This window comes from Mesoplodon densirostris, chromosome 9 (genome assembly GCF_025265405.1).
Source record: "Mesoplodon densirostris isolate mMesDen1 chromosome 9, mMesDen1 primary haplotype, whole genome shotgun sequence".
Classification (NCBI taxonomy): Eukaryota; Metazoa; Chordata; class Mammalia; order Artiodactyla; family Ziphiidae; genus Mesoplodon; species Mesoplodon densirostris.
Genome location: NC_082669.1, coordinates 112,356,164 through 112,380,149, shown reverse-complemented (window position 1 = coordinate 112,380,149; position 23,986 = coordinate 112,356,164). Strand labels below are relative to the sequence as shown.

Sequence of the window (23,986 nt, the reverse complement as noted above, 5' to 3'; positions counted from 1 at the left end):
TTACCAGCCTCTGCCTCCCTTGCTATGAGTGTGTAAGGTGCCCTGACTCCTCCATTTGAAGACACATTTTAACCTATCAGGGGCAGTCCTGGTAAGGCTGGACTAGGAAGAAAAGACCACTTCAACTCTGAGTCATCATTTAGGGCTGGGAACACTTTGGCCATGGCTTTAGGACATTTCCTTTCCTATTGAATTTGAGGAACTGGGGTGCTATGATTTAAGTGCAACCTGTTTCTGTAATTCAGAAATTAGAAAATAATATTTAGGGCAAAATTGAAATAAGTCTATGTTTTAGATTTTTATTTATAGTTCATATCTTTAAACTTTTTTTAAAATTAGTTAGTTAATTAATTAATTTTTGGCTGTGTTGGGTCTTCGTTTCTGTGTGAGGGCTTTCTCCAGTTGCGGCGAGCGGGGGCCACTCTTCATGGCTGTGCGCCGGCCTCTCACTGTCGCAGCCTCTCGTTGCAGAGCACAGGCTCCAGATGCGCAGGCTCAGTAGTTGTGGCTCATGGGCCCAGTTGCTCCACGGCATGTGGGATCCTCCCAGACAAGGGCTCGAACCCATGTCCCCTGCATTGGCAGGCAGACTCTCAACCACTACGCCACCAGGGAAGCCCTAAACTATTTTTAATATGGAAGGAAAGATTACGTGACTTATTGAGAAACATGGATATACTTATAATTTTGTTGTGTTAGATGTTGTAAATTAGTGCATTACAGTATAAAATATCAACATGAATCTTTACATTTAGGTACAGGTTCAATCATTTGATGACTTTTTAAGAATATGAGAAAGTTTTGTTTTTTGTTTTTGCCTTGTCCCGTAGGTGTTGAGTTTAAGTCTGGCCTCTCGTTTGGCCCTGAGGTCAGAATTTGTTTTATATTTAAAACAGAATTGTGCCTGATGATTCTTTATTATATTCCAGCCTCGTGGATTTAATGAAAATTCTATCTAATGTGGAGAAAGGGATGATATTTAATTGATATAAATACTATCCATTTCCACAGTTTCTAAGGCTGGATTACCATGAGGAGTTCTTCGTCTGGGCACTAGAGGGCTCTGGAGGCTGTGGGGAGCTAACAGAACCCCCGTGTTCTCTAGTAGATGGTGCTTTATGCTTTCACCAAGTTGGGTGTTCACAGAACTGTTTGGCGGTACACCTTAATTAGCCTTATATCCCATTGATTAGCATCACAGATAAAAATTTGTTAATCTACTTTCTTGGTGGAAAGTGTTAGGAAAGTAATTGTTTAAAATGGTTCTGCAAAATGTTTTTATGAAGAATTGTTTTGGTACTTTATTCATAGCTTAATGGTGTTTTACATAATTTTGAAAAGTCACCCTAAACGTTACAAACAGTAAACATTTAGTGTTTTTTTGTCCTGCTAATAAATGTAAATTTCCTCCCCTTTCAAAGAATTTTTATGCTTTCATATAGACAGAAACCTAATTGTTCATGTGATGAAATAAAATATTAAAATTATATCTTTATTATATTTTTCAGGGAATCCGAGCCCGAATTTTAGAAACTCTTGTCATGCTTATTCTTCTGGCCTTGCTTATTCTTGGGATAGTGTGGGTAGCCTTGGCGCTCATTGACAATGACGCTGCGAGTATGGAATCTTTATATGGTAAGGATTGACTTGTTTAAACCAGTTTCTCTAGTGGAGACTACAGTTTGGAATATAATTACACATTCACTTTTTAAAACATTTTAATAGTTCTTTGTATAGTTAATCCTTGTTGTTAATTTACAAAATTAAAAAGACTTTTGACATGTTTAAGGAAAGAAGTGAATGTTTGTGTTTCTTGTATGTAGAATGAGCAAGCAGCTTTTCAGATTTTTTTTCTTCCTTTCGTTAATTAGTTGCTGTTCTTAAAATTCCATGGAGGCTCATTTTCTCCCTCCAAACAGGTTTTGCAAAAGGGTTATTTCCTGTTCTTGTGTTTTAGATCTTTTTATTGTACAATTTAGAAATTATATGGTTTAGTAGACTCAAATAGGCAATTATGATGTTTACTATACATTAATTTATAGTCAGTCTATATATCAATGTATGGTATTTTGGATGCACTAAAATATATTTACATTTTAAAATAGATCTCTGGGAGTTCTACCTACCTTATTTATATTCCTGTATATCATTGATGGGATGTTTGTTACTTCTCTGTAAGTATTTTTCTGACATAATATTGATAATAAAGTAGAGTTGTTCTGTGTTCTAGAAAATTACAGACACGTTTCCCTATGAGATTCCTTAACAGCTTGGAGATTTTTTTAAAAGTTGGCCCTTAACTTTTTTTGTACGTTCAAGATAAATTTTGATAAACTGAAACCTTGAAATAATAAGATACTTTTGTTTTTCTCTAAAGAAAGCCTCTTCCACAGAGTTGGAAAGAGAGAGGGAAGGGGAGGGAGTCAGACATGCACGTGCCTCCCCCCCATCACAACACTAGCTTCTACTTTGGAATGGTTATGGTGGAATTCTTTACGATGGATTGGCAGTCTTTTTTTCACAATTTGTTTTGTTCTACTTAAGGCATCTCAACATATCTCAGAGATGTTATAAGCAGATAAAAGTAGGTAAAAGGATGTAAGGTTATAGTTGTCACTTTCGGATATTCTTGCCTGATACTTGATTCAGTTAGTACTTGAAATTTAGTCTGTTCTCTGGTTGGTTTTCTTTAATTTCTTTTAAGTGAAAATACTTATTATTATTCAGCTGCTAGAATCTGGCATATCCTACCCCTCCTTTAGTCTCCATGAATCTTTCCTTAAATATAGGAATGCCCGTCGTCTGTGCACGAACCCCTAGAGCTTCTCTAACGGTGACATTGAGGAGCCCTGTGACAAAACACTGCGAGAACCTAGATTGGAAACAAGCGTTTTCCTACAACAGCAGTCTTTGAGTTTGCTTTATTTTGGGATAGCAGTTTCTCTCCTAACTCTGAAGTGAGCTTTCTCTGTTCTGCAGTGTGCACTCCAGTTGGCCTCTCCCGCATGTTCACAGTCATGGGGCAGCTGTTGGTGAAGCCAACAGTGAGTATGATGTTGTGAACCATTTTGTTTGTTAAATAGACATTTTTACATTTGAACATCTTTTAGGTTCTAAACTAGCATTCAGAAACAGAAGAATATTTTTACGCGTTTATAACCCAAATTGTTCCTGTTTTTATTTTAATCTTTTTCACCTTTGGAAACCAAATTTGCTTTTGCTCTTAAAATACTAACTATAGGCACTCAGCTAGAAATTCTTCTAGCAAATTTGAAGACAAAATGTACAGATATTTACAGGTATTTTAGGAGCCCGTTATATCAAATGGTAACTCTTTTGTGTTTCAAAGTTTACTATATATATTGTTTGACTTACAAAGCAGTTATTTTCTGAAAATTTGTCTGCATATTATATCTTGATTAATTGAATTATACCTTTCCCTTTAATCTCAGAAATGCTGTATATTCATTTAAAAATAATTTTCAGTTGGTAGTAGTTTTGATGATTTGTCCCTAAGTTACTTGGGCTCTAGCTATTTTGTCAGATATTTAATAAAATGACAATAATTCTTACCTGTAGCTAGGAAATTGTCACATTATTTTCATGGATCCTCATTGCCTACAAGCTCAAGTCTAAGCTATTCACATGATACAAGGCTTTTCACACCTGTCCCCTGCTGAATTTGCCTGTAGCTGCCTCTGCCCCCATTGCTTCCGTGGTGACTGATTCTAGCCAGTCTCACAGCTGACTTGCTGTGCCCAGAACAGCCTGGATTCTTCCACTTCCCAGGCATGTCGAGGGTCTTTCTCTCGCTTCTGCCTCTTACCTGCTTCAGCCACCTGACAGTCTCCTGAAGTCCTGGCTCTGAGACCAGCTGCATTTACTACCTGTCTTTGACCCTTGCCTCACTTCTTCTTTAAGCTAAAATAATCAAGCTCCTTCCTCTGCATTTCTCATATTCCCCTTTATATTTCACTAGTAGTATTTATGAAATTATTATGGTTATATGTTTTTCTTCCCTATCAGCATAATTCATCAAGGGAAAAAACTGAGAGAATATCGTGGTAGACATTCTTTTAGTAAATGCTTGCTTAATTTTAAAAGTTTTAAAATCAATAATCTTTGTGTTTTTAAAAAATAAAAATGGATTTTTTAACCTGCTACATAAATGTACACACACTCAAATACAATACATGTTCTATTAAATCTTGAAATGTACTTCCCTCTTAAAGAGGTTTTGTGACGTTGCATTCATTTAGTTTCTTCCTGATTCTCTGGATATTTTTCTGGTGGTTGTGTTTTTGGTCTCTCCGTTTCCACTCTCTTCCCCCTAAACTAGGCAAACGTGTAAAGTTCTGTCCTTGGTCTCAAGGTGCTCTGTTCTGTTTCCCTGAGTACCTCTGCCGCCTCCACATCACTTCTACATGTCTACTTCTAGTGAGAAAAAGATAGTGCATACAAACCACAGTGTACTTTAAGTGCTATAATGGAAGGCCCTATGGAGCTGAAAACCCGGCAGATACAAAATCAAACTACGTATTTCCCCTCCCCAAGCTTATTTTCTCCCAAACTTGTCTATTATTAGTAACATCTTCAAACTTTTTAATGTCTGCCTCTTTTCTTGTTCCTAACATCCAATAATAATGGTTATTTATTCAGTAATTAAGTATATGCTTTATGCTTGCCCTAAGTACTTTATTTACATGCATAATTTAATTTAATCCTGATGACAAACCCATACGTTAGGTGATGGCATTCTTATTTTATGGTTGAATTATCTGAGGTTCAGGGAGATCAAGTAGCTTATACAAGATCACAGATCTGAGAGGATGAGGCAGGATTTGAACTCAGAGGCTCTTTTCAGAGCCTGGGCTCTGGACCACTCCTTGTTCTGCCATAAGCTCCAGAGTCATTGAGCAACTTTATTGCTAAGTGTACTTTGTACCTCTCCACCTGTATGTTTTGCTTGTCATTTCCTCTGAGCAAAATGCCTTTCCTCCTTTTGGTAAATGAAGCTATTGGGTAAGATGCTACTACCATCAAAACCATTTGCCAAGACTTTTTTCTTCCCAAATAGAAGCTGGGAATCTTTCTTCTTCTGAGCTTTCGTTAACATTTTATTTTAGCTTCAGTTATGACATTACTTTCAATTCTATAATTTTTTTTTGATTTTTCGTATCTCTCCTGGACACTAGAATATAAGCTGTTTGAGGTCAAGGACTAAGTCCGATCCATATTTAGGTCCCCATCAGCCCAGAGTGGCTAAGAGCACAGGCTTTGAAGACAGATAACTTTTCTTTGCCAAACCTTTGTTTCTTGGCATATTACAATATGCAGCGAGAGCAGTCTTTTTCACAGGGTTGCTGTAGAATCAAGGGCATGAAGCACACCAACCCTTACACAGTGCAGATAATATCCCATATAATTGGTTACTGATTAGTGGGGTTTTTTGGTGGTGGTTTTTACTCGTGTTATATACTGTGGTAGTGAGTGGTGTGTATGTTAGCACACTATTTTTCTAGGGTTCTGTCTATAGGATGGTTTTCATAATACCAGTGTTTAATATTTGTGGAAATTTTTTAGTATATAATGATGATGTAAATGGAAAGTATTGATGGTAGTGATTTAGTTTATGGATTTCTTGTTTTACACATTATGCAGGTTAATGTAGATGAGAAACCAGTGTTGGACTGGGTGATCTATTCCTCTGGCTCTAAAATACTGACTTGGGCGTAGAGATGTTACTGCATTTAGCTTTTTGGATGTTTAGAATTCATACGTTTGTGTGCCATTGAGAGAGTTGCAGAGTTCTTTAAACTGAAAAAAATCAATTTAAATGTATGTAGATTTTGTTGATAATCAGCTTTTGATGTGCTTAGTTATAAACTAAGAGTTTCTACTTAATTTGCAAGTAGAATAGTTTGAGCATTTTTAATTTAGATTCCTAGTAATTTGAATGGTTATCTAAATTATAGGCCAAATAGCCTAAATATTCTCGTAAGCACTACTTATGTAATGTATTATTCAATAGTTTGATGTTTAAATTTAGATTCTTGAAGACCTGGATGAACAAATTTATATTATTACCCTAGAGGAAGAAGCACTTCAGCGACGACTAAATGGTATGTATTTATTACATATTTAGACCAGAATAAAAAATTATTTAATTCAAAAAAGACAGATAATTGAGGGAAACAATACAAGCCTCTCAGTACCTTGTGCTGTTGCCTGAGGCCAAGATGTCAGAGAAACACGTGAACTTCCCAGGCGAGGAGAGGTTTACTGAGGAGTAGCGGCACTTTGGTCAGGGCCCCATCTCTCCCTGACTGATCGTAGCTGTAACCAGCAGAGTCGGTTCAGTGCTGAAACGCTGGCCACTGAGGTACATCCCTCTTCTACCAGATCCTAACGTATTGGAAGCATTATGACGTGTAGTGGCTGAGGTTCTGCAGATTTGCACGTTGTCTTAGTGACTGTAGTATCCCTTCCTCATGTCTCTCCTGTTGAAATCTCTAATGCATGGTAAAAAGCAGTGTTTCTCTGACACTAAGGGACCAAATTAGACTCTGTTGTACTTAGGAGCTTTGTTGTCATTTGGGGATGCTGTTCATTGTTAGCTGGTAACCATGTAAGCATGTCAAAGATTTTAAAATTTAATTTTTCATTACTGATCATTTTTGGCTTCAAATGATGAACCAATGAAGAAAAGAGTAATGACAGTTTAACAGAGAAATGACATAGTAAAATTTTCTTTATTTTACTCAAATGAATTTCACCCTGCACTCTTTTCTCCTACAAAGTTTTTTTTTTTTAAATGTTGAAAACCTAACCACCAAGATCAGATTATTAATAGCTAACCATAATTCAAGAGTTGGTGTAAAATGGAAGATTACTTTAACTGTGAAATACTGAGAAATGGGAAGGAAGATACCTATTTTCTTCAGTTACAAATAGTGAATTTAAGTCATCAACCCAAAAGTGTTGATAACATTTAGAGCTTTATTCTTAGATCAAAGAATTTCAGATTGTATCTATTCTAGAGAATTCTCGTCAGTAATAATTACATGCTTTGATACTGATAACTTTTAGACTGGAACTACAGGTATCTTTTATTCTTCTAACTTTATTAAAGCTACTTTAACATATAAGCCTATTTAATTTAAGAATTATAACTTTAATCAATACAGTCAGCTTTATCATATTTCATTAAAGTAGTTAATATTATAATGAATTTGTCTTAGTTAGGTAATCATGCCGCTATGTAATAAAACATGCCTGAATCATAAAGAATACATGTCCAGCTGCCTCCTGCAGTATGTGGGGCTTATGTGTCAGCCTAGATGTATACTGGTTCTGCCTTACAGCTCAGGAGCCTAAGATCTAGGGAGGGTAAAACACACTGCTCTGTGAATTAAAAAATTTGAATTAAGTCTAATCAAAATAAACTTCCACATATAGCCTTTTCTCACTTTGTCCTTCAGCAATGGGGAAAAAAAAGTCCCTCCAGAATCTTTCTAGATCCTTGGCTCCTCACATCAAAAGTGGTTCGTTATATCTAAAGAAATTGAAAAGGAGGACTTCCCTGCTGGCACAGTGGCTAAGAATCCGCCTGTCAGTGCAGGGGACACGGGTTCAAGCCCTGGTCCGGGAAGATCCCACATGCCGCCGAGCAACTAAGCCCGTGCGCCACAACTACTGAGCCTGTGCTCTAGAGCCTGCGAGCCACAGCTACTGAGCCCGTGTGCCACAACTACTGAGCCCCTTCGCCTAGAGCCTGTGCTCCGCAACAAGAGAAGCCACTGCAATGAGACGCCCGAGCACTGCAAAGAAGAGCAGCCCCTGCTTGCTGCAACTAGAGAAAGCCTGCGCACAGCAACGAAGACCCAACACAGCCATAAATAAATAAATAAATAAATTTATTTATTTATTTAAAAAAAAAAGAAAAGAAATTGAAAAGGAAATACTTGCCAGAAGTTTAAGGTATTATATAATGAGGCAAAGCCAAAATAAACAAAACTCTCCAGCTAGCACAATAATGTTATAGTTTGTAGACGATTAAGGATGGTATGATAGCTAATGCTAAGTGTAATTTTATTTTCTGCCGTTTTGGGAAGCCATGCACTACTTCTGACTGCTCTGTTTGTAGGTTGTCATTAAAATCTTTCCAGTGAGACTCTTTGTTGGGATAAATGCTGTAGTTTTGCTGTTTGCTGTTGGTTAGCACTATGGACTGTTTCCGGTAGAAAATAGTAGGCTTGTAACATAAAGCGTTCTATGGCAAAATGGACATTTTGACTAACATAGACTAAGAATTGTGAGCTTCAGTAAAGTATATTTATCAGTGTGTGCAGAGGAAAAAAACCAAGATGGAACAAAACTGTATTTTATGACTTGCTATTTTTTAAGAAAATATAGATCATGGGAGGTTAGTAATGGAAATCATCCCATGGACTTTATTTTATTTTTAAAAAATTTATTTATTTTTGGCCGCATTAGGTCTTTGTTGCTGCGCGCAGGCTTTCTCTAGTTGCGGTGAATGGGGGCTACTTTTCCTTGCAGTGTGTGCGCTTCGTTGTGGTGGCTTCTCTTGTTGCAGAGCACGGGCTTCAGTAGTTGCAGCACACGGGCTTCAGTAGTTGTGGCGCACGGGCTTAGTTGCTCCGCGGCATGTGGTATCTTCCCGGACCAGGGCTCGAACCCGTGTCCCCTGCACTGGCAGGCGGATTCTTAACTACTGTGCCACCAGGGAAGCCCCCCAGGGATTTTATTTAGTACTGTGTCAAGTGTATTTTGTTGTAACAGTTATTTTATATTTTAAATTATTTTTAAAAAGTGAAGTTTTAACTTTTTTACTCTGGGCTCTTAAAAAGAATTGCAGAATAGAGTAAAATATTTTTAAAAATACAGATTACAGAATTTGTGATGGTGTTTGCTAAGGCACACTGAGTGTGCTTTCTTGGATTGCTTGGGCTGTGACGCGCATCGCATGAATCTTGAATCTTGGGAACATCTGCATGGTTTGCTGTGATCCCAGCTTTACAGTTATCTGGAAAAAAACATGATACTTAGTATCAAGAGGTGCTTTACTGGACTAACACTATTTTTTTTCTGGAAGATAAGATGACTCGTTGTGGTAGTTATTATATTCCTGGAGTTGGGTTTTCATGCCTGGTGTTTAAATTATCAGTGTAGCTTTAGGATGGGCTGCCTGCCTGTGACTTCTCCATTGCTTCTCGTTGATACTTGATGGTGCTAGAGGTTTTGTTCTTGTTAATATTATTGTTATTTCATAAAATACAGTAATAAAATAAAGCTAACGGGTATACTGTTATCAAATAGCCATCCTGTTACTAGTCTGCTCCACTCTTTCTCCTCCCTTTTCTGTTTACTGCTCATCTTCTTCTAAGCACCAGACATTGTGCAGGTGAATTTAGAACCTGAGTCTCAAGATCATGGACTAGTTAACTGAAGAACAGGAAAAGAAACGGTGAGGCTCTGTGAAGGTTGTGTCCAGCGCTGAAAGACTTGGAAAGAAATGGAGGGGAGTTGTATGGGATCCTGGAGCAGGAGGGAGCCCGAGCGCCACGCCATCTGGCTAACCCCCTTCTCTCACGTCCACCTACCCTGGCAAGAGTAAAGTGGCGTCCCCAGAGCTCGTGTGGCTCTGGCAAGACTCCCGTGCCTTCCCACTCTCGGCACTTGGGACCCGCAGGGATAATGGGTGCGTTTTGCTCTTTGCCCCCTTCTGCCGGCTGGCATGAGGAGCCTGGGGTATGCAGTTCTTTGCATCTCAGACTCTGTGTTCCCCATGTCTCTCTTTGTCCCTTTTCTGCCCCAATTTCCCACTGTCCCCTAGGTCGTGAACCTTCTGCTTTAGCACTTGGAGCTGAGCGCTGACTCGGCAGCAGAAGCCTGGATGCTCAGCCTTCGCCCTCTTGCTTGAAGAACCGTGCTTCCTCGGGAGCTCCCTCGGTGGGGGCTCTGTTTCCCCACAGCCCGCGTCTGCTCCTCCTAGAGCTTGGCTGGCCTCCTCTTGCTCTCTTTCAGACACTTTGAATGTTGCGTCTTTGGACCTTGACCTGATTGACGCCTTCTCCCCTTTTCAGGCACCTCTCCCACCCCAGGCTGTTCCTGCGCCCTCCTGAGGATGTTGTTTTATCTCCTCATTCATGATCATTCTCTCTACAACACCTATCATAATTCTTGGTGCTTTCAGTGTCCCAGTACTCTGGGAGCTCCTTGACCTCTCTCTTCCAATGATCTCCCTCAGCTGCTCATTGCCTGGGATTATAACGCAGGCCTTGTCATGAGCGGGAGCTCAAGTTCTTGCATAATCTCAAAATCAGTCGTCCTCCTCTCCAGCTCTGATTTTTCCAGCTCACTTCCCACAATTCTTCAGTATTGAGACTTAACGTGTCAGTTATTTATCCTTATAACTTTTCATTACCAGCCCCACCCTTTTCCATCATACCCTTGCTTTGTCACAGTTTAAATTCCTGGGCCATCATTATAACCGGTCCCTTGTTATAACCGGTCCCTCACGTGCATCCTCAGTCCCCTTTCCCTCTCACTATGTGGTACTCATGCCTGGCGAGACTCCAGCCTTGCTTCCAGCCAGCTCTGGATGTCCTCTGTACTCACGTCTGTTCACCTCTGACCATGACTGCCTGGCCTTTCTTTATGTGCATGACCGTAGGTTCTCCTCGATGACTATTTGTATCTTCTCTTTTCTCAGACCTTCTTCACTATCACTCTCAGATGATAACTTTGCTTCCTATTTTCTTGAGAAAATAGAAGCAATTATGACAAAACTTGCCCGAGCGTTTCCCTTCGTGTGGATTCACCTACCTGCAGCTGCCCCTGCTTGTGCTGCCTTTTCTCCTTACACTGTGGCTGGATTGTCCCTGCTTCTGGCTACGGTTGGCCCTCCCCTATTGCACTGGATCCTGTCCCTTCTCACTGATTCTAGGACAGAACTCTAGCCGTTCTACATTTCTCTTACAGAATCAGTTTTTCACCAACTGGATCATTTCCATCAGCATAGAGAATTACTGTGATTTTTCTCAACAGAAAGAAAGACCAAGTGAAAGAGAGGAAGGAAAGGAAGGAAGTGTCAATGAAAAACTAATCAGTTGATCTAAGAAAGAAATGGAAAATTTTATTCAAACCAAATTGAGGATTATAACTTGGGAACAGTCTCTCAGAAAACTCCAAGAACCGTTCCTCCTCTTAGAGGTCAAAGCACAGTTGTGTAAGTTTTTGAGACAGAGGGCTGTCTGTATTATCAACAGTTTATACAATCCAGACCTACACATACAAAGTGAGTAGTGAGTAGTGGGTAGGGGGTCATCGTAGTCCTTTACAGGGTTAAGAAGGAAGGTTATCTCCTAAGGAGTCGTCTTGTTGGTGCCAGGAGAACGTTGCTCTTTATGGTTGAGCAGGTATTTCTGCAGATGGGGCCGTGTGGTCAATGCATAGTGCAGATACATGGTGCACAGTGTGGGGAGAGAGGTGGCCAAAGGGCAGAGAAAACTTTTTATGTTAAATTTTCCTTGACTTGCCTTAGAATACAAATTTTTATTTCCTCAGAAGGAAGGGAAGCACATCAATCTATCTTGACCTCCTACCCGCTCCAGCTCACCACCTCATTGCTTTCTCACTTTTATAGTAGAACTCCCAAGGGTTGTATTCTTGTTGGCTTCATTTCTGTGCTTTGAACGTTTGGCTTTGAACTCACTTCTGCCTCCACGACTCTACGGAAGTGCTGGTGCCAGGCTGGCCATGAGTTCAGAGTCCTCGTCTTACACTCCCCTCTCCTTGAAATAGTTTTACTCCACTTGGTCTTCAGTTTGCTGCACTTTCCTTGTCCTTCCATTTAATGGGCTGCTGCTGCTCAGTCTACTTTGCTGGGTTTTCTCTGTGTCCATTCCTTCTTCACACGGGACTGCCTCAGGCCGCGGTCCTTAACTTCTCTTTTCTGTTTGCCTGCCCTCTGGTTGTGTCCTGTGGCCGCATGGCTTTATACCACCTGTGTGCTGCTGACCTCCAGCTGTGTAGATCCAGCTGCCTGGTAGACACTGCACGGGGCTCATTGGCATCTTGAACATATCTAGTCCAGGATCAACTAATTACACCTCTGTTAGAGTGGACCCATCCCTGTAGGTGGCAAATCCATTCCTCCAGGTGCTCAGGCTAATTCTTTGGCGTCTCTTTCTCTTAATTCCCATGTGGATTCCTTCGCAAAGCTGTCAGCTCTCGCTTCAAAGCCTCTCCAGCATCTGACCACGCCTCACCACTTGCACTGTCACCACTCTGGTTTGAGTGGTCGATCACCTCTTGGTTAGATTCTGTAGTTTCCTGGTGGGCTCCCTGCATCCATCTTTGGCCTTGTGAGTCAAGGAGAGCGCTTGAAAATGTAAGTCAGATCTCACTTGTTGGCTTCCAGTCTGTAGCTTCTGCATCCTCTGGCTTCCTCTCCTGTAGTCTCCTTGCTGTTCTTTTCTCTGCCTCCTGCCTTTCAGGTCTTTACCTAATGGTCCCCTTCTCGGTGGGCTTTCCCATGCTGTGAGCCTTGTGGCTGTGATTTCGTAGTGCCAGGCCCACCTCCACCCTGGCACTTCTTTCCCCCTTCCTGCTTTATTGTTTCTATGGCACTTTCCAATCGCTGACATGCTGCTCACTTTTCATATATTGCCCATCTCTCCACCTGGAACAGGAACTCCACAGGGCAGGGATTTTTGCTTGTTTTCTTCCTGATCCTCTGATACTGCCAGACATGTGGTGGGTTGGTAGTAAATATTTGTTGCATGTGTAAATGGATAGATGAAAAACACACATGGTGGATGGTTGTCATTTTACCATAGATGTGAAGAAGGAAGAAGTAAAATTTGGTGATAGCATAAAACACAATCACATGGAAGAGTATTTAGGAAAGCCCATAGTAGAGACCTCTGGAGACAAACCAAGATTGAGGGGCTGGAGGACTGTGTGTGCTGGGTGTTAGTGAAGAAGCAGAAATAAGGTGATTTTCCCCTATTGTTAAGCCATGAAATGGGAGCAATCACAATCCATTTCTACTCCAGGACCCGTGAAGAGTAGCCCAGCAGAAAGTCTCATTACATTAATCGTGGTAGAAAATCTTTTGTAATTCCTTCCCAGGATTAGGTTATATATTTATCATTAGCCTGTTTAAGTGTTTAAGTTATGCAACAGAATTAATTGCAATAATTAGCTTTTGTGTGTATAGCCTATGGGTGTACTGGGTACCTTTAGAAGCACCATAATGAATAGGAATTATTTTTTGTTGTTTAAGTTCAAACCCTTCACAGTTCTTTTAATGTAATTTATTTTAAAATATTATAGCCTTTGAACTTAATGATTCAATTCAGTTTTGTTAGGTACTATTTTCATCTTCATGATAAAAAGTTAGTATATCACTTTTGGTGGCAGTTACTTTCCTGCTTCATTCTAATCTTTTTTTAAAGCTTTTTCTATTGAAGTTGATATTGATTCTTTATTTTTAAGAGCACAGAAGATGTACTTGTTTCATTTTTACTGAGGGTCATGTTGCAGTACCTTTGTATTCTGCAAGGTAAAGGATTGAAGAAAACGACATATCTGAATTTTTTGTGGAACTAAGTGACCTGTCAGAAGCATTTTGTCACCATCAGTCCTTGAATCTTGCTGTTTATAACAAAGCTGAGTTTGCCAGGCAGTCTATGCTTGCTTTAGAGTTCTAGCATCCTGTCGGAAGCTTTCCCATTGTCATTGGCAAGACAGTTAGCTATATGATGTCTTTCACATAACACCTTTAATGGTATAAGGAAGCTTATGTTGGGTTTTATCTCATGTCTGCTATGTTACTTTCATCTTGACTTTCCTTAGGCATTCTTCTGTAGTCTAGCAATGGTTATTCTGTTGGTTATACCACTGAAGTGAGACTGTCTCAGATTTAGCAGACTCTGGCCCACTTCGAGAAATGTTTGGACTTAGTTAGACAGGCTGAAGGTGATCAAATATCATCTTTCATCAAGAACATACATAGCAAAGATTGTTGACACTGAATGACCCTTTTTTGGACAATACTGTGATAGAAGAAAATATTTAGTAATATCTTGACTTCATGAACTAACAGAAAAGAGTATTAATTCTACTGGTAATACTAATTAAATGGTTTCGAATGAGATATCAAAATTTGGGTCCAAGGGTCTCAAACTGTGAGAGACACCTTGTTACAATTTGTTCAGTTTCTTGGGCCATATAATCACTTTTCATCACAATAAAATATGACCCAGATAATGAGATCATGAAGGGATGAAATGAATTGACTGAAGAGATACAGTATTAGTAGATGAGGAATACTTTGGAATAACTAACTATAGAATAATTTAAGAGTTAAGCAGCATATATTCTCTGAAATTTAGAGAGATACTCTGTATAGATGATCCAGATTTGTTAGCAGAAGATGAATTAATGCATATGAGCTGCTTGTTCAGCCACACTTATGTGGAGATGGTGTTCCCGAGAGTAGCACATATAAAATAATCTTAACATCTTATCTAGCTTAAGATCTACCAATAACTTATAGCTAAAGTAGAAACAAAAAGCCCAAACCATTAATTTAATTGTACATAGCTTCATATAATATTCCTAAAGCTGATTGTTTAATACTCTCCATCTTGCTTGTGGTCATTTATAATCAAAGTATCTTGCGGGCTTCCCTGGTGGTGCAGTGGTTGAAAGTCCGCCTGCCGATGCAGGGGACGCGGGTTCGTGCCCCGGTCCGGGAAGATCCCACATGCCGCGGAGCGGCTGGGCCTGTGAGCCATGGTTGCTGAGCCTGCATGTCCGGAGCCTGTGCTCTGCAACGGGAGAGGCCACAGCAGTGAGAGGCCCGCATACTGCAAAAAAAAAAAGTATTTTGCATTTTCAAAATTGTGTTGAATATCAAAATTCTCATATTACTTGGTTCTATAGTTAGCCATATTTTTGTGGATACGTCAGAAGTAAATAGAAACTATTATTTTAACAAATGTTAGCACTACAAATGGAATAGAAATAGAGTTTTTGAGTATGCGAGTTGTCTGTCTCCTCTGTAGATAGTAATAGTATTTGTTCATGCCCAAATAGATGCTTTAGAGATTTCATGGCCAGGCTTCAGTTTTCAAAAGCCTTCTGGGGTCTGTCTAATCATCAGTGGCTTTATGGTGTACAGTAATCGGTGTTTGCTTAGGGGATGGAGACTGTTCATTCTATGAATTATTAGGAATCTTGGGCTTTAACAACTAACTTGTTTGTCTAAGTGACTAGAAATAATTAAAAGTACTTGAGTGACCTCACATTCTTGGTGATAGAAATAACTTTGGTCAATTTAAAGTACTAAGTTTAATGAACATTTTAAAGAGTTACTTAGATAACAGATTTTCTAATCAGCTTTCTTTTGGCTATATGCTAAATTTAAAAGTTAAATGAAAAAATAATGTTTATACTAGAGGTATCTATTTCCAAGTAGTATTCATTATGGGACTAAGTTTAGGACACTGAATTGTTTATGGTCCTGAATTGTTTAGGGAGATTGTTTTATTGCTTTATATTCTTTGAATTGTTTACATACCCAGTTGGAGATTTATGTTTGTTTTTAAAAATACAACATTATATATTTTACATTAAATAATTAGTGTCTGTCCTTTAACATATGAATGCATGTCAGTTAAGGCTGTCTTACATATTAAGAAAAGGTGTGGGCTTCCCTGGTGGCGCAGTGGTTAAGAATACACCTGCCAATGCGGGGGACATGGTTTCGAGCCCTGGTCCGGGAAGATCCCACAGGCTGCGGATCAACTAAGCCCGTGCACCACAACTACTGAGCCTGTGCTTTAGAGCCCATGCTCTACAACAAGAGAAGCCACCGCAGTGAGAGGCCTGCGCAGTGCAACGAAGAGTAGCCCCTGCTCACTGCAACTAGAGAAAGCTCGCGTGCAGCAATGAAGACCCCACGCAGCCAAATATAAATAAATAAATATCTAAAAAAAAAAAAAGAAAAGGTGTAAGGACAGCTTAATTATTGAAGAAGTGCTGGACTTTGGGAAATTATGTTATCTTGCAAGCAAAATATTTTCAATACCACATTAGTTTTTCAGTTTAAGAATAAAGCTGGGAAAAGTTGCCTTCAGCTATTAGTTTTCCTGAATCCAAAGAGATGGGTGGGGCAGGATCAAAAATACTCATTTGATCAAAGTTATTGGCTCTGAAGGTATTCTTACCTGTGTAAGAAAGATGAAAGGTGTTGTTTTTATTGCATGCTAGTAACAGTGTAATTTTGAACTAATTGGTGGTGAACTGCCAATCACCTAGGGGGAATGCAAATAGATACTCTTACAATTTCCTTTGAGGTAGTGAAGTCTTACGTTGAGGCTGGAAGGAAAACAGAATAATACCGTTAAATTGACCTTAAATGAGCTGCTTTGTGGTTTTCTTGGCGAATCCCTTTTTATTTTTCATGACTAGTCCAAACAGGTTTTGTCTACCAATTTGACTTATTGACTAGACAATGCTGACATTGAATATTTTAGATTCATTTTGAAGTAAAGTAATGATAATACAGTTCTTTAAGATATTTTGATCATTTTGTTGCTGCAGGTTAAATTTGTGTAACATTCCAGAAGTCTTTGCAGTGTATCATGCTTCCTTACAAGAGCCGTCATTTCCTTCCAGTCATTTATAATGGGATATTCCGCCCAAACAAGCTTACTTTTCTCACTTAGGTAGTGAGATATACAGTAAAGGATGGTGGTGTCTTTGAAAATTGTGTTATTCCAGATGAATCTAGTCATTTAAAAAAGGCGTAATTTCTTTGAGGACAGTAAGAACGTATTCTTGATTTTAGTATGCAACTCAGTCAGTGTTTATTAACTACGTATTGTGTGCCTAGCATTGTGTCACCAAAAAATAAACACACAGTGTTACAGAAATACCACTTTAGTTATTTTCCTTTGAAAACATTGATTAGTCTAGACATCTGTATTGAGCTTTGTAGACATCACACCCACAAAGTAGGCATTTATGTCTTTTCACTTAATTTTACATTGGCAGCAGGAATACTGTCTACTCTGATTCCCTTTCAAAATTCTGAATATTCATCAGATTATTTTTTCTAGCAGTGAACTGGTTATTGGAATAATGCTTTTCTTTGCAAGTATAGGGAATGAAATGTAGTTTGGAATTGTATTTGTAATTTATCAGATATAGAAGTTAAATGAGCATTAACTACAGATACATACCATATAATTTGTAAAGAAATGAGATAAAAAGTAAAATATACTTATCTCTAAGACTATTATATTCAAAGATACTTGAAAATCTTATAATGCTATGCCATCTTACTGTAAATCTCTTTGTTATACAGAAATATCCACTAATTCTGTAACTTAAATGTTTCTCTTTTAGTTTTGGCTGCTAAATTTGTAGTCAAAGTTCAGTAGTTTTGGGTCACACTACCTGAATACATCTATACTATCTTTACCCCTGTTCTCTTTTTTTTTTTTTTTTTTTTTTCTTTTTGCTGTATGCGGGCCTCTCACTGTTGTGGCCTCTCCCGTTGCGGAGCACAGGCTCCGGATGCGCAGGCCCAGCGGCCATGGCTCACGGGCCCAGCCGCTCCGCGGCACATGGGATCCTCCCAGACCGGGGCACGAACCCGCATCCCCTGCATCGGCAGGCGGACTCTTAACCACTGCGCCACCAGGGAGGCCCTACCCCTGTTCTCTTATAAACTATATACTGGCAAGTAAAATGATGAAACTCATGAGCTCTGGAAATAGCGTATAACATTTCAGTGCTTTCAAGACCTCAGGTTCTCCAAAAGAGAGAATATTGGATTTCTCTCTCTTTAGCGATGGACGGAAGTGAGAAAGGAAATGCAGTGAGGGATACTTACTTTTCTTAGAAACCTGGGGTGAGACTGAAGTTTTGTGATTCCACAAGAGGGCTTAGTGCATTTGTACCCTGCTGCCTTGGGGTGTTGGCCTGAATCCTCCCTTCAGTATTTTTCCCTTTGAGAAAGGAGCGCTATTTGTATCTTGAGAGATGCCAGAGCACTGAGTCGTCTTTCTCCTGAGTCAGTATTTCTGGCCAGTTCATCCTTACTCCCCAAGAACAAAAATTACTGGGCCCTCCAGATGTTTTGTCACTGTTTGAGTGACTGTCTGTGCTGAGTAGGTGTGAAGGGAAGAATAGCGGCAGATACAGAAAGTTACCATTCGCTTAGGACTGAGTGACAAAGGCCGAGATGAATAGTGAGAAAGTGTGATTCTAATTGAAGTTAACTAGTGGTAGAGACAAATAAGAATTTGTAATTAGCCCCCAAAAGTAAATACCAATTTTCAAAGAGATATAATTAGAGTAGAAAAAGGATTGCCTAGAATGTGGGAAAAACATTAAAAATTCAGTAGACAAAAGATGTGATAGTCCTTGTGGTAGACAGAATAGTGTCGTGCGAAGTTACCCAAGTCCTAACCCCAAGAGCCTGTAAACATGACCCCTTACATGGCAAAAGGGACTTTGCAGTGTGATTAAGTGAGGGGGGTCTCGAGATTATCCTAGGTGATCTGATAGGCCTGGTGTCATCACAACATTGTTTTTTTTTTTTAACTAACTAAATTTATTTATTTATTTATTTATTTATGGCTGTGTTGGGTCTTCATTGCCGCGTGTGGGCTTTCTCTAGTTGCGGTGAGCGGGGGCTACTCTCTGTTGTGGTGCGCGGGCTTCTCATTGTGGTGGATTCTCTTGTTGCGTAGCAAGGCTCTAGGCGCATGGGCTTCAGTAGTTGTGGCATGCAGGCTCAGTATTTGTGGCTCACGGGCTCCGTAGTTGTGGCTCGCGGGTTCTAGAGCGCAGGCTCAATAGTTGTGGTGCATGGGCTTAGTTGCTCTGCGGCTCTGCAGGATCTTCCTGCATCAGGCCTCGAACCCATGTCCCCGTCATTGGCAGGCGGATTCTTAACCACTGTGCCACCAGGGAAGTCCCACAGCATTGTTATAAGTGAAAGATGAGACAGGAGGGTCAGAGTAGGAAATGTGGTAGTGGAAGCGGAGGGTGGAGTGATCTGAAAAAGGGACCATGAGCCGAGGAGTGCTGGCAGCCTCCAGAAGCTGGAAAAGACAAACAGATTCTCCCCTAGAGTCCCCAGAAGGAACACAGTCCTGCTGACACCTTTATTTTAGACTTCTGACCTCCAGAACTGTAAGGTAATACATTTGTACTGCTTTAAGCTACTAAGTTTGTGGTAATTTGTTACAGTAGCAATAGAAAAATAATACAGTCCTTCTGTAAATTGAATTAATCATCTGGTAGAATCAAGTGGAAGAACTATTTCATGTCACAGAACAAAAGAACAAAGAGAAGGAAATCACTAATGAAATAATAGACATGGACTACAGAGCTAATATACCTAGTCTAAGTAATAGACATCTAGGAGAAGAAAAAAGAACAAGTAGAAAGAAGTAAATAAATAATAGAAGAACTTGTCAGTGAGCTGAGGAAAGACTTGAATGTACATTAAAAAGGTCACAGAGTCCTAGGCAAGATTATTAAGCAGGAAATAAACAGATCCAGAGTTATATGATTCACGAATTCCAAGAATAATGATGATAATAATAAAAAAGACTTACAAGCTTTCACATAGAAAAATTACTTACATAGGAGAGAGAGACCAACATCAAACTTCCCTTTTATAACCTGTTAAGGATTATTAAATCATCTGTAGTCTTAGGGGGGCAGGGAAGATTGCAATTAAAAACTCATATATTTCCAAAGATGTCATATATCTCTTAGGGCACAAAAAGACATTCATTTATTTATTCATTTTATAACTGTATATTTAGTAACTAGGTACTATTCTAGTCATTAAAGATATGGTGGCTTCCGTACCATTGGAAAAAATTTAGTAATAATCTCAAACTAAATATTTTTAAAACAGTCTCAGCACGGTCCAGGACTTAGGAGGGGTGAGTGGAAAGCAGTGAGAGAATGGTTTTGAAAAAGTCTTGTGAAAGCATCACCTTGGTGTGGGGTAAGTTACCTAGTAAGGTTCTCCTGTGGGGTTAGGTTGAAAAAAACATAAGTCTAAGTATGTGTGTTAAGAATGAGAAAGTAACCACTGAAGTGTCAAATTAACATGGGTAAAAGAATAAATAGAAATTCCACTTGCTAGGAAAAGAAGAAATAATGAACAAAATAAAATAAACAGAAATTATGAAATTACATGAAAGAAGAAAGCACCAGTCTTCATAATAGACCAACTTGGGAATGGCAGAATTCAGTCCCTGGATGTCACTGTTGAGCTGCTGGAAAACCCACTTTGAAGCCCACTCTGTGTGTAAACTTCCAATTACATGAAATTATTTTCTTATTTTTTAAGGTACTTTGAGTTGAGTTTTCTGACTCAGCAGAAAGCATCCTAATAATACCCCCCCATTTCACAGATGAGAACACTGAGGGTCAGAGAAGCATAAACCTAAAAGAAGGAAAGCTTGAGATGAGAAAACCATAAAAAATTTTTGAAATTTAGCAGACCTGAGAGAATTTTAGAAGTAACGAATTTAGCAGACCCAAGAAAGCTGAATCCTAAGCCATCTGTGCTTGATTTATAGTGCAGAATCCCCTAAAGTCCCCAAAAGTGGTACTACCAGAAACCTATGAAAGTGGGGATAAAGTGGAACAAGTTAATATAAGGAGGATTGGTGAAAAGTCTGCTTATGAAGCGATTTGATCCCCGCATCTTTCCCCTCCATCCAGGGTACCAGACCACTGCCTCTTCCCCACCTCAGCAGTAGAGGGAGGGTTATTCTCCAGAGAAAGTGAGACTGTGGCCTGGGCACAGATTGGGGGAGTGGAGGATGGGATGAGTGCTTATAAACTAAATGTGTGAGCTCCCATCTCCCTTCACCTGGACAGCCAAACTTTAATACCCCAAGAAGGAGATCAGAGAGTCTTATCTGGGGAATCTGTCTACCCAGGAGGAAAGCCTCACACCCTGCTAGCAGTTAGGTGTTCATGAAAAACCCAGCTGGATTACCCAACAGGAAGTCTCGTCAGGTGCCACCCACGCAATCTTAGAGTTTCAAATTATCATTTTTAGTGCTTCCTTCTTAAATATGAACAGATGACTAAGCCTTATCATACTTAAGAGAAAGACCTCTCATGGGAAAGTAGGGGCCAAAACAAACAAACAAACAATAAAGAACACTAGGGGGAGACGGAATATGCACAGGATAAGAAAAAAGTAAAATCTATCATCAGTATCCTGGGAGAGACTGAGATTGCATCCATGAGAAGGGCCAGGATTCCATTAAAAATGGAATAGCTAGTGAACAGAAAGGCCTCTTGAAATTTAGGAATGAGAATGTGTCTAAAAGATTGGATGTTAAAGAAAATAGGTAAACAATGACAACCATAGGGAAGAGTTAAGAATAGTAGAAGACCATTTCAGGAGATCTAACATCCAACTAATAGAATTCCAAGTGGGGAGAGGAGAGAAAACAGGATGGAGGAAATGACAAAATCAAGAAAATTTCTCAGCTCTAAAGGACAAGAACTTGGAGATTGAAAGTGCTCACTCAGTGCCCAACATGGAACATGAGAGTGACTCACCGACACTGGGACAAAGGCCGACATGTTCTCTCAGGGAGAATGAGAAGCAGTTCACACTCAGGCCCAGGAGGAAGAAGAGCTTCAGACTTCTCAGAGCTGACACTGGAAGTTGGGGGGTGGTGGAGCAGTGACTTCATGATTCCGAAGGGTAATTAATTTTGAACTAATAAAGAATAATAAACTCGTAAACACTAAATAAAAAGGTTCCCCTGCTATTTCTTGATTTTCCAGTATTAAGTTAACTATTACCTGGCAGCTATGGAAGATGAGGGTTTAAGTCCCTGTAAACCACACACCTTTTCATTCCTTATTTATAGTTTTTAAATATAAAAAAATAATTTATATTTAACCAAACTTTCATATTCAGACTTGTATAGTTTCAAAAAAATTACCTCCCATTCACCTTTTCCTTGTAAGCTTCTGGAGGAAATAAAGACATTTGGGAGGAAGGTTTAGCTTCGAACTAGTAGTAAATGCATAAAAAACTAAGGAAATGTAAAAAAAAGATTAATTCTGGGGGTGGGAAGAAGAATGTTATGGAAGAAAGGAAAGCTAATCATAGTTTATTACATGAGTAAGTGGCAGAATTTGTATTGTAATAATGTAGGCATTGAATATTGCTCTAACCAAAATTACAAATACAATGATATATGAAAGGGGGGGATGAATGTAAAGAAAAGCATTAAAGACACTGAGGGTCATGATGTAATGATAAAAGCTGTGATTCATAAGGAACATGTTACAGTCTTATAGGAGCCCCCAAATCTTATCAAATACAAACGCATAATGAAAAAATTCTTAAAAACTGAGAAAAAACTATTCAGTCAAAGTACAGTTGTAGTGGGGGATTTTAATTTGTCCATTTCAGAATTTAGCAGATAAAATAGAGAGTATGGACATATACAAACCACTGAAGAATCAAGCAGAAAATATGAATAAGGTGTACATGTTAAAGTAACAATGGGAAAATATTTTTTACCCATCATATTGGCAAAAATTCAAGAGTTACAACATCCACTGCTGGGGAAGAGATTGGAAAACACAGATCTTCTTGACTATGATGGGTTACGTCCTGGTAAACCCATTATAAGTTGAAAATATCTAACCTACCAAACACAGCTTAGCCTGGCCCACCTTAAGTGGGTTCTCAGAGCACTTACGTTAGCCTACAGTTGGGCAAAATCATCTGACATCAAGCATATTTTATAATAAAGTGTTCATAGAAATGTAAATTATTACAATAACTTATTACAATGTATCACAATATTTGGGGGGAAGTAACTTTTAAATATCTCTTAAAACTCTAAATGCTCATATCCTTTGACTCAGCAGTCTGAATTTTGAGACTCTGTCCTACAAAAATAATAGAACCAGAAAATACTGGATGTTCATAGAAAAATGTAGTGGCCAAAAATTGAGGAAAACCTGAATATTCATAAATGGAATAATTCTGAATAAAATTGAAGGATATCCATATTCTGGAATTATTATTCAGCTGTTAAGAAGTTGAGGCTGTCTGTCAGTGTGGACATATCATTAACTAGGAAAGCAAGTGGTGAAATAATGTCTGATTTGACCCATTCTTAAAAAATACATAGTAAAAACCATGAGTATGATGTGTATGTATGTTACGAGTATGTACATGAAGGTGAAGAAAACCACCCAAGCTTTTGACAGTTGTTGCGTTAGAGAGGTGGGATGAAGAGGAGGAGATCTCGATTTTCTTTCACTTTTTAATAATAAGCACATGATGCTTTTGTAATTAATGAAAAATTAATAATAGATCAAGTAAGAATTTTACCAGAGTCAGAAATTTTCTAGGAAACATGTAGCGTTTAATCAGCAAGAACTTGGAAGTTTTAAGGAGTAAAGAAATGGATGTACTTTTCTGTGAGTCACAGCAGCCCTTGTTTTCATTATTAATGATCAGGATTTGCAGTGTGTTTTTTTTTTTTTTTTGTGGTACGCGGGCCTCTCACTGTTGTGGCCTCCCCCGTTGCGGAGCACAGGCTCCGGAAGCGCAGGCTCAGCGGCCATGGCTCACGGGCCCAGCTGCTCCGCGGCATGTGGGATCTTCCCAGACCGGGGCACGAACCCGTTTCCCCTGCATCGGCAGGCGGACTCTCAACCACTGCGCCACCAGGGAAGCCCTGCAGTGTGTTTTTTATATTTTCATTAAATGTGAGGGCTTCCTGTTCTGGGGTTCTGTTGTTATGCTTCTAAAATGTTTTTGCTTTTGATAGGACTGTCATCATCAGTGGAACACAATATAACGGAGTTGGAACAAGAACTTGACAATGTAAAGACTCTTAAGACAAAATTAGGTATTGTACAT

At 39.3% G+C, this 23,986-nt stretch overlaps 1 protein-coding gene across 4 annotated transcripts in view; it reads left to right on the top strand.

The window, feature by feature from the left end:
• LMBR1 (limb development membrane protein 1) overlaps window positions 1-23,986 on the top strand; it is a 143,433-nt gene that overhangs the window by 79,864 nt on the left and 39,583 nt on the right. For all 4 annotated transcript variants that reach the window (XM_060107561.1, XM_060107563.1, XM_060107560.1 and 1 more), the window contains 5 exons: window positions 1,509-1,635; window positions 2,106-2,174; window positions 2,980-3,044; window positions 6,050-6,122; window positions 23,895-23,975. In XM_060107561.1, the coding sequence (XP_059963544.1) occupies window positions 1,509-1,635; window positions 2,106-2,174; window positions 2,980-3,044; window positions 6,050-6,122; window positions 23,895-23,975 (415 nt within the window). The remainder of the gene's footprint in view (window positions 1-1,508; window positions 1,636-2,105; window positions 2,175-2,979; window positions 3,045-6,049; window positions 6,123-23,894; window positions 23,976-23,986) is intronic.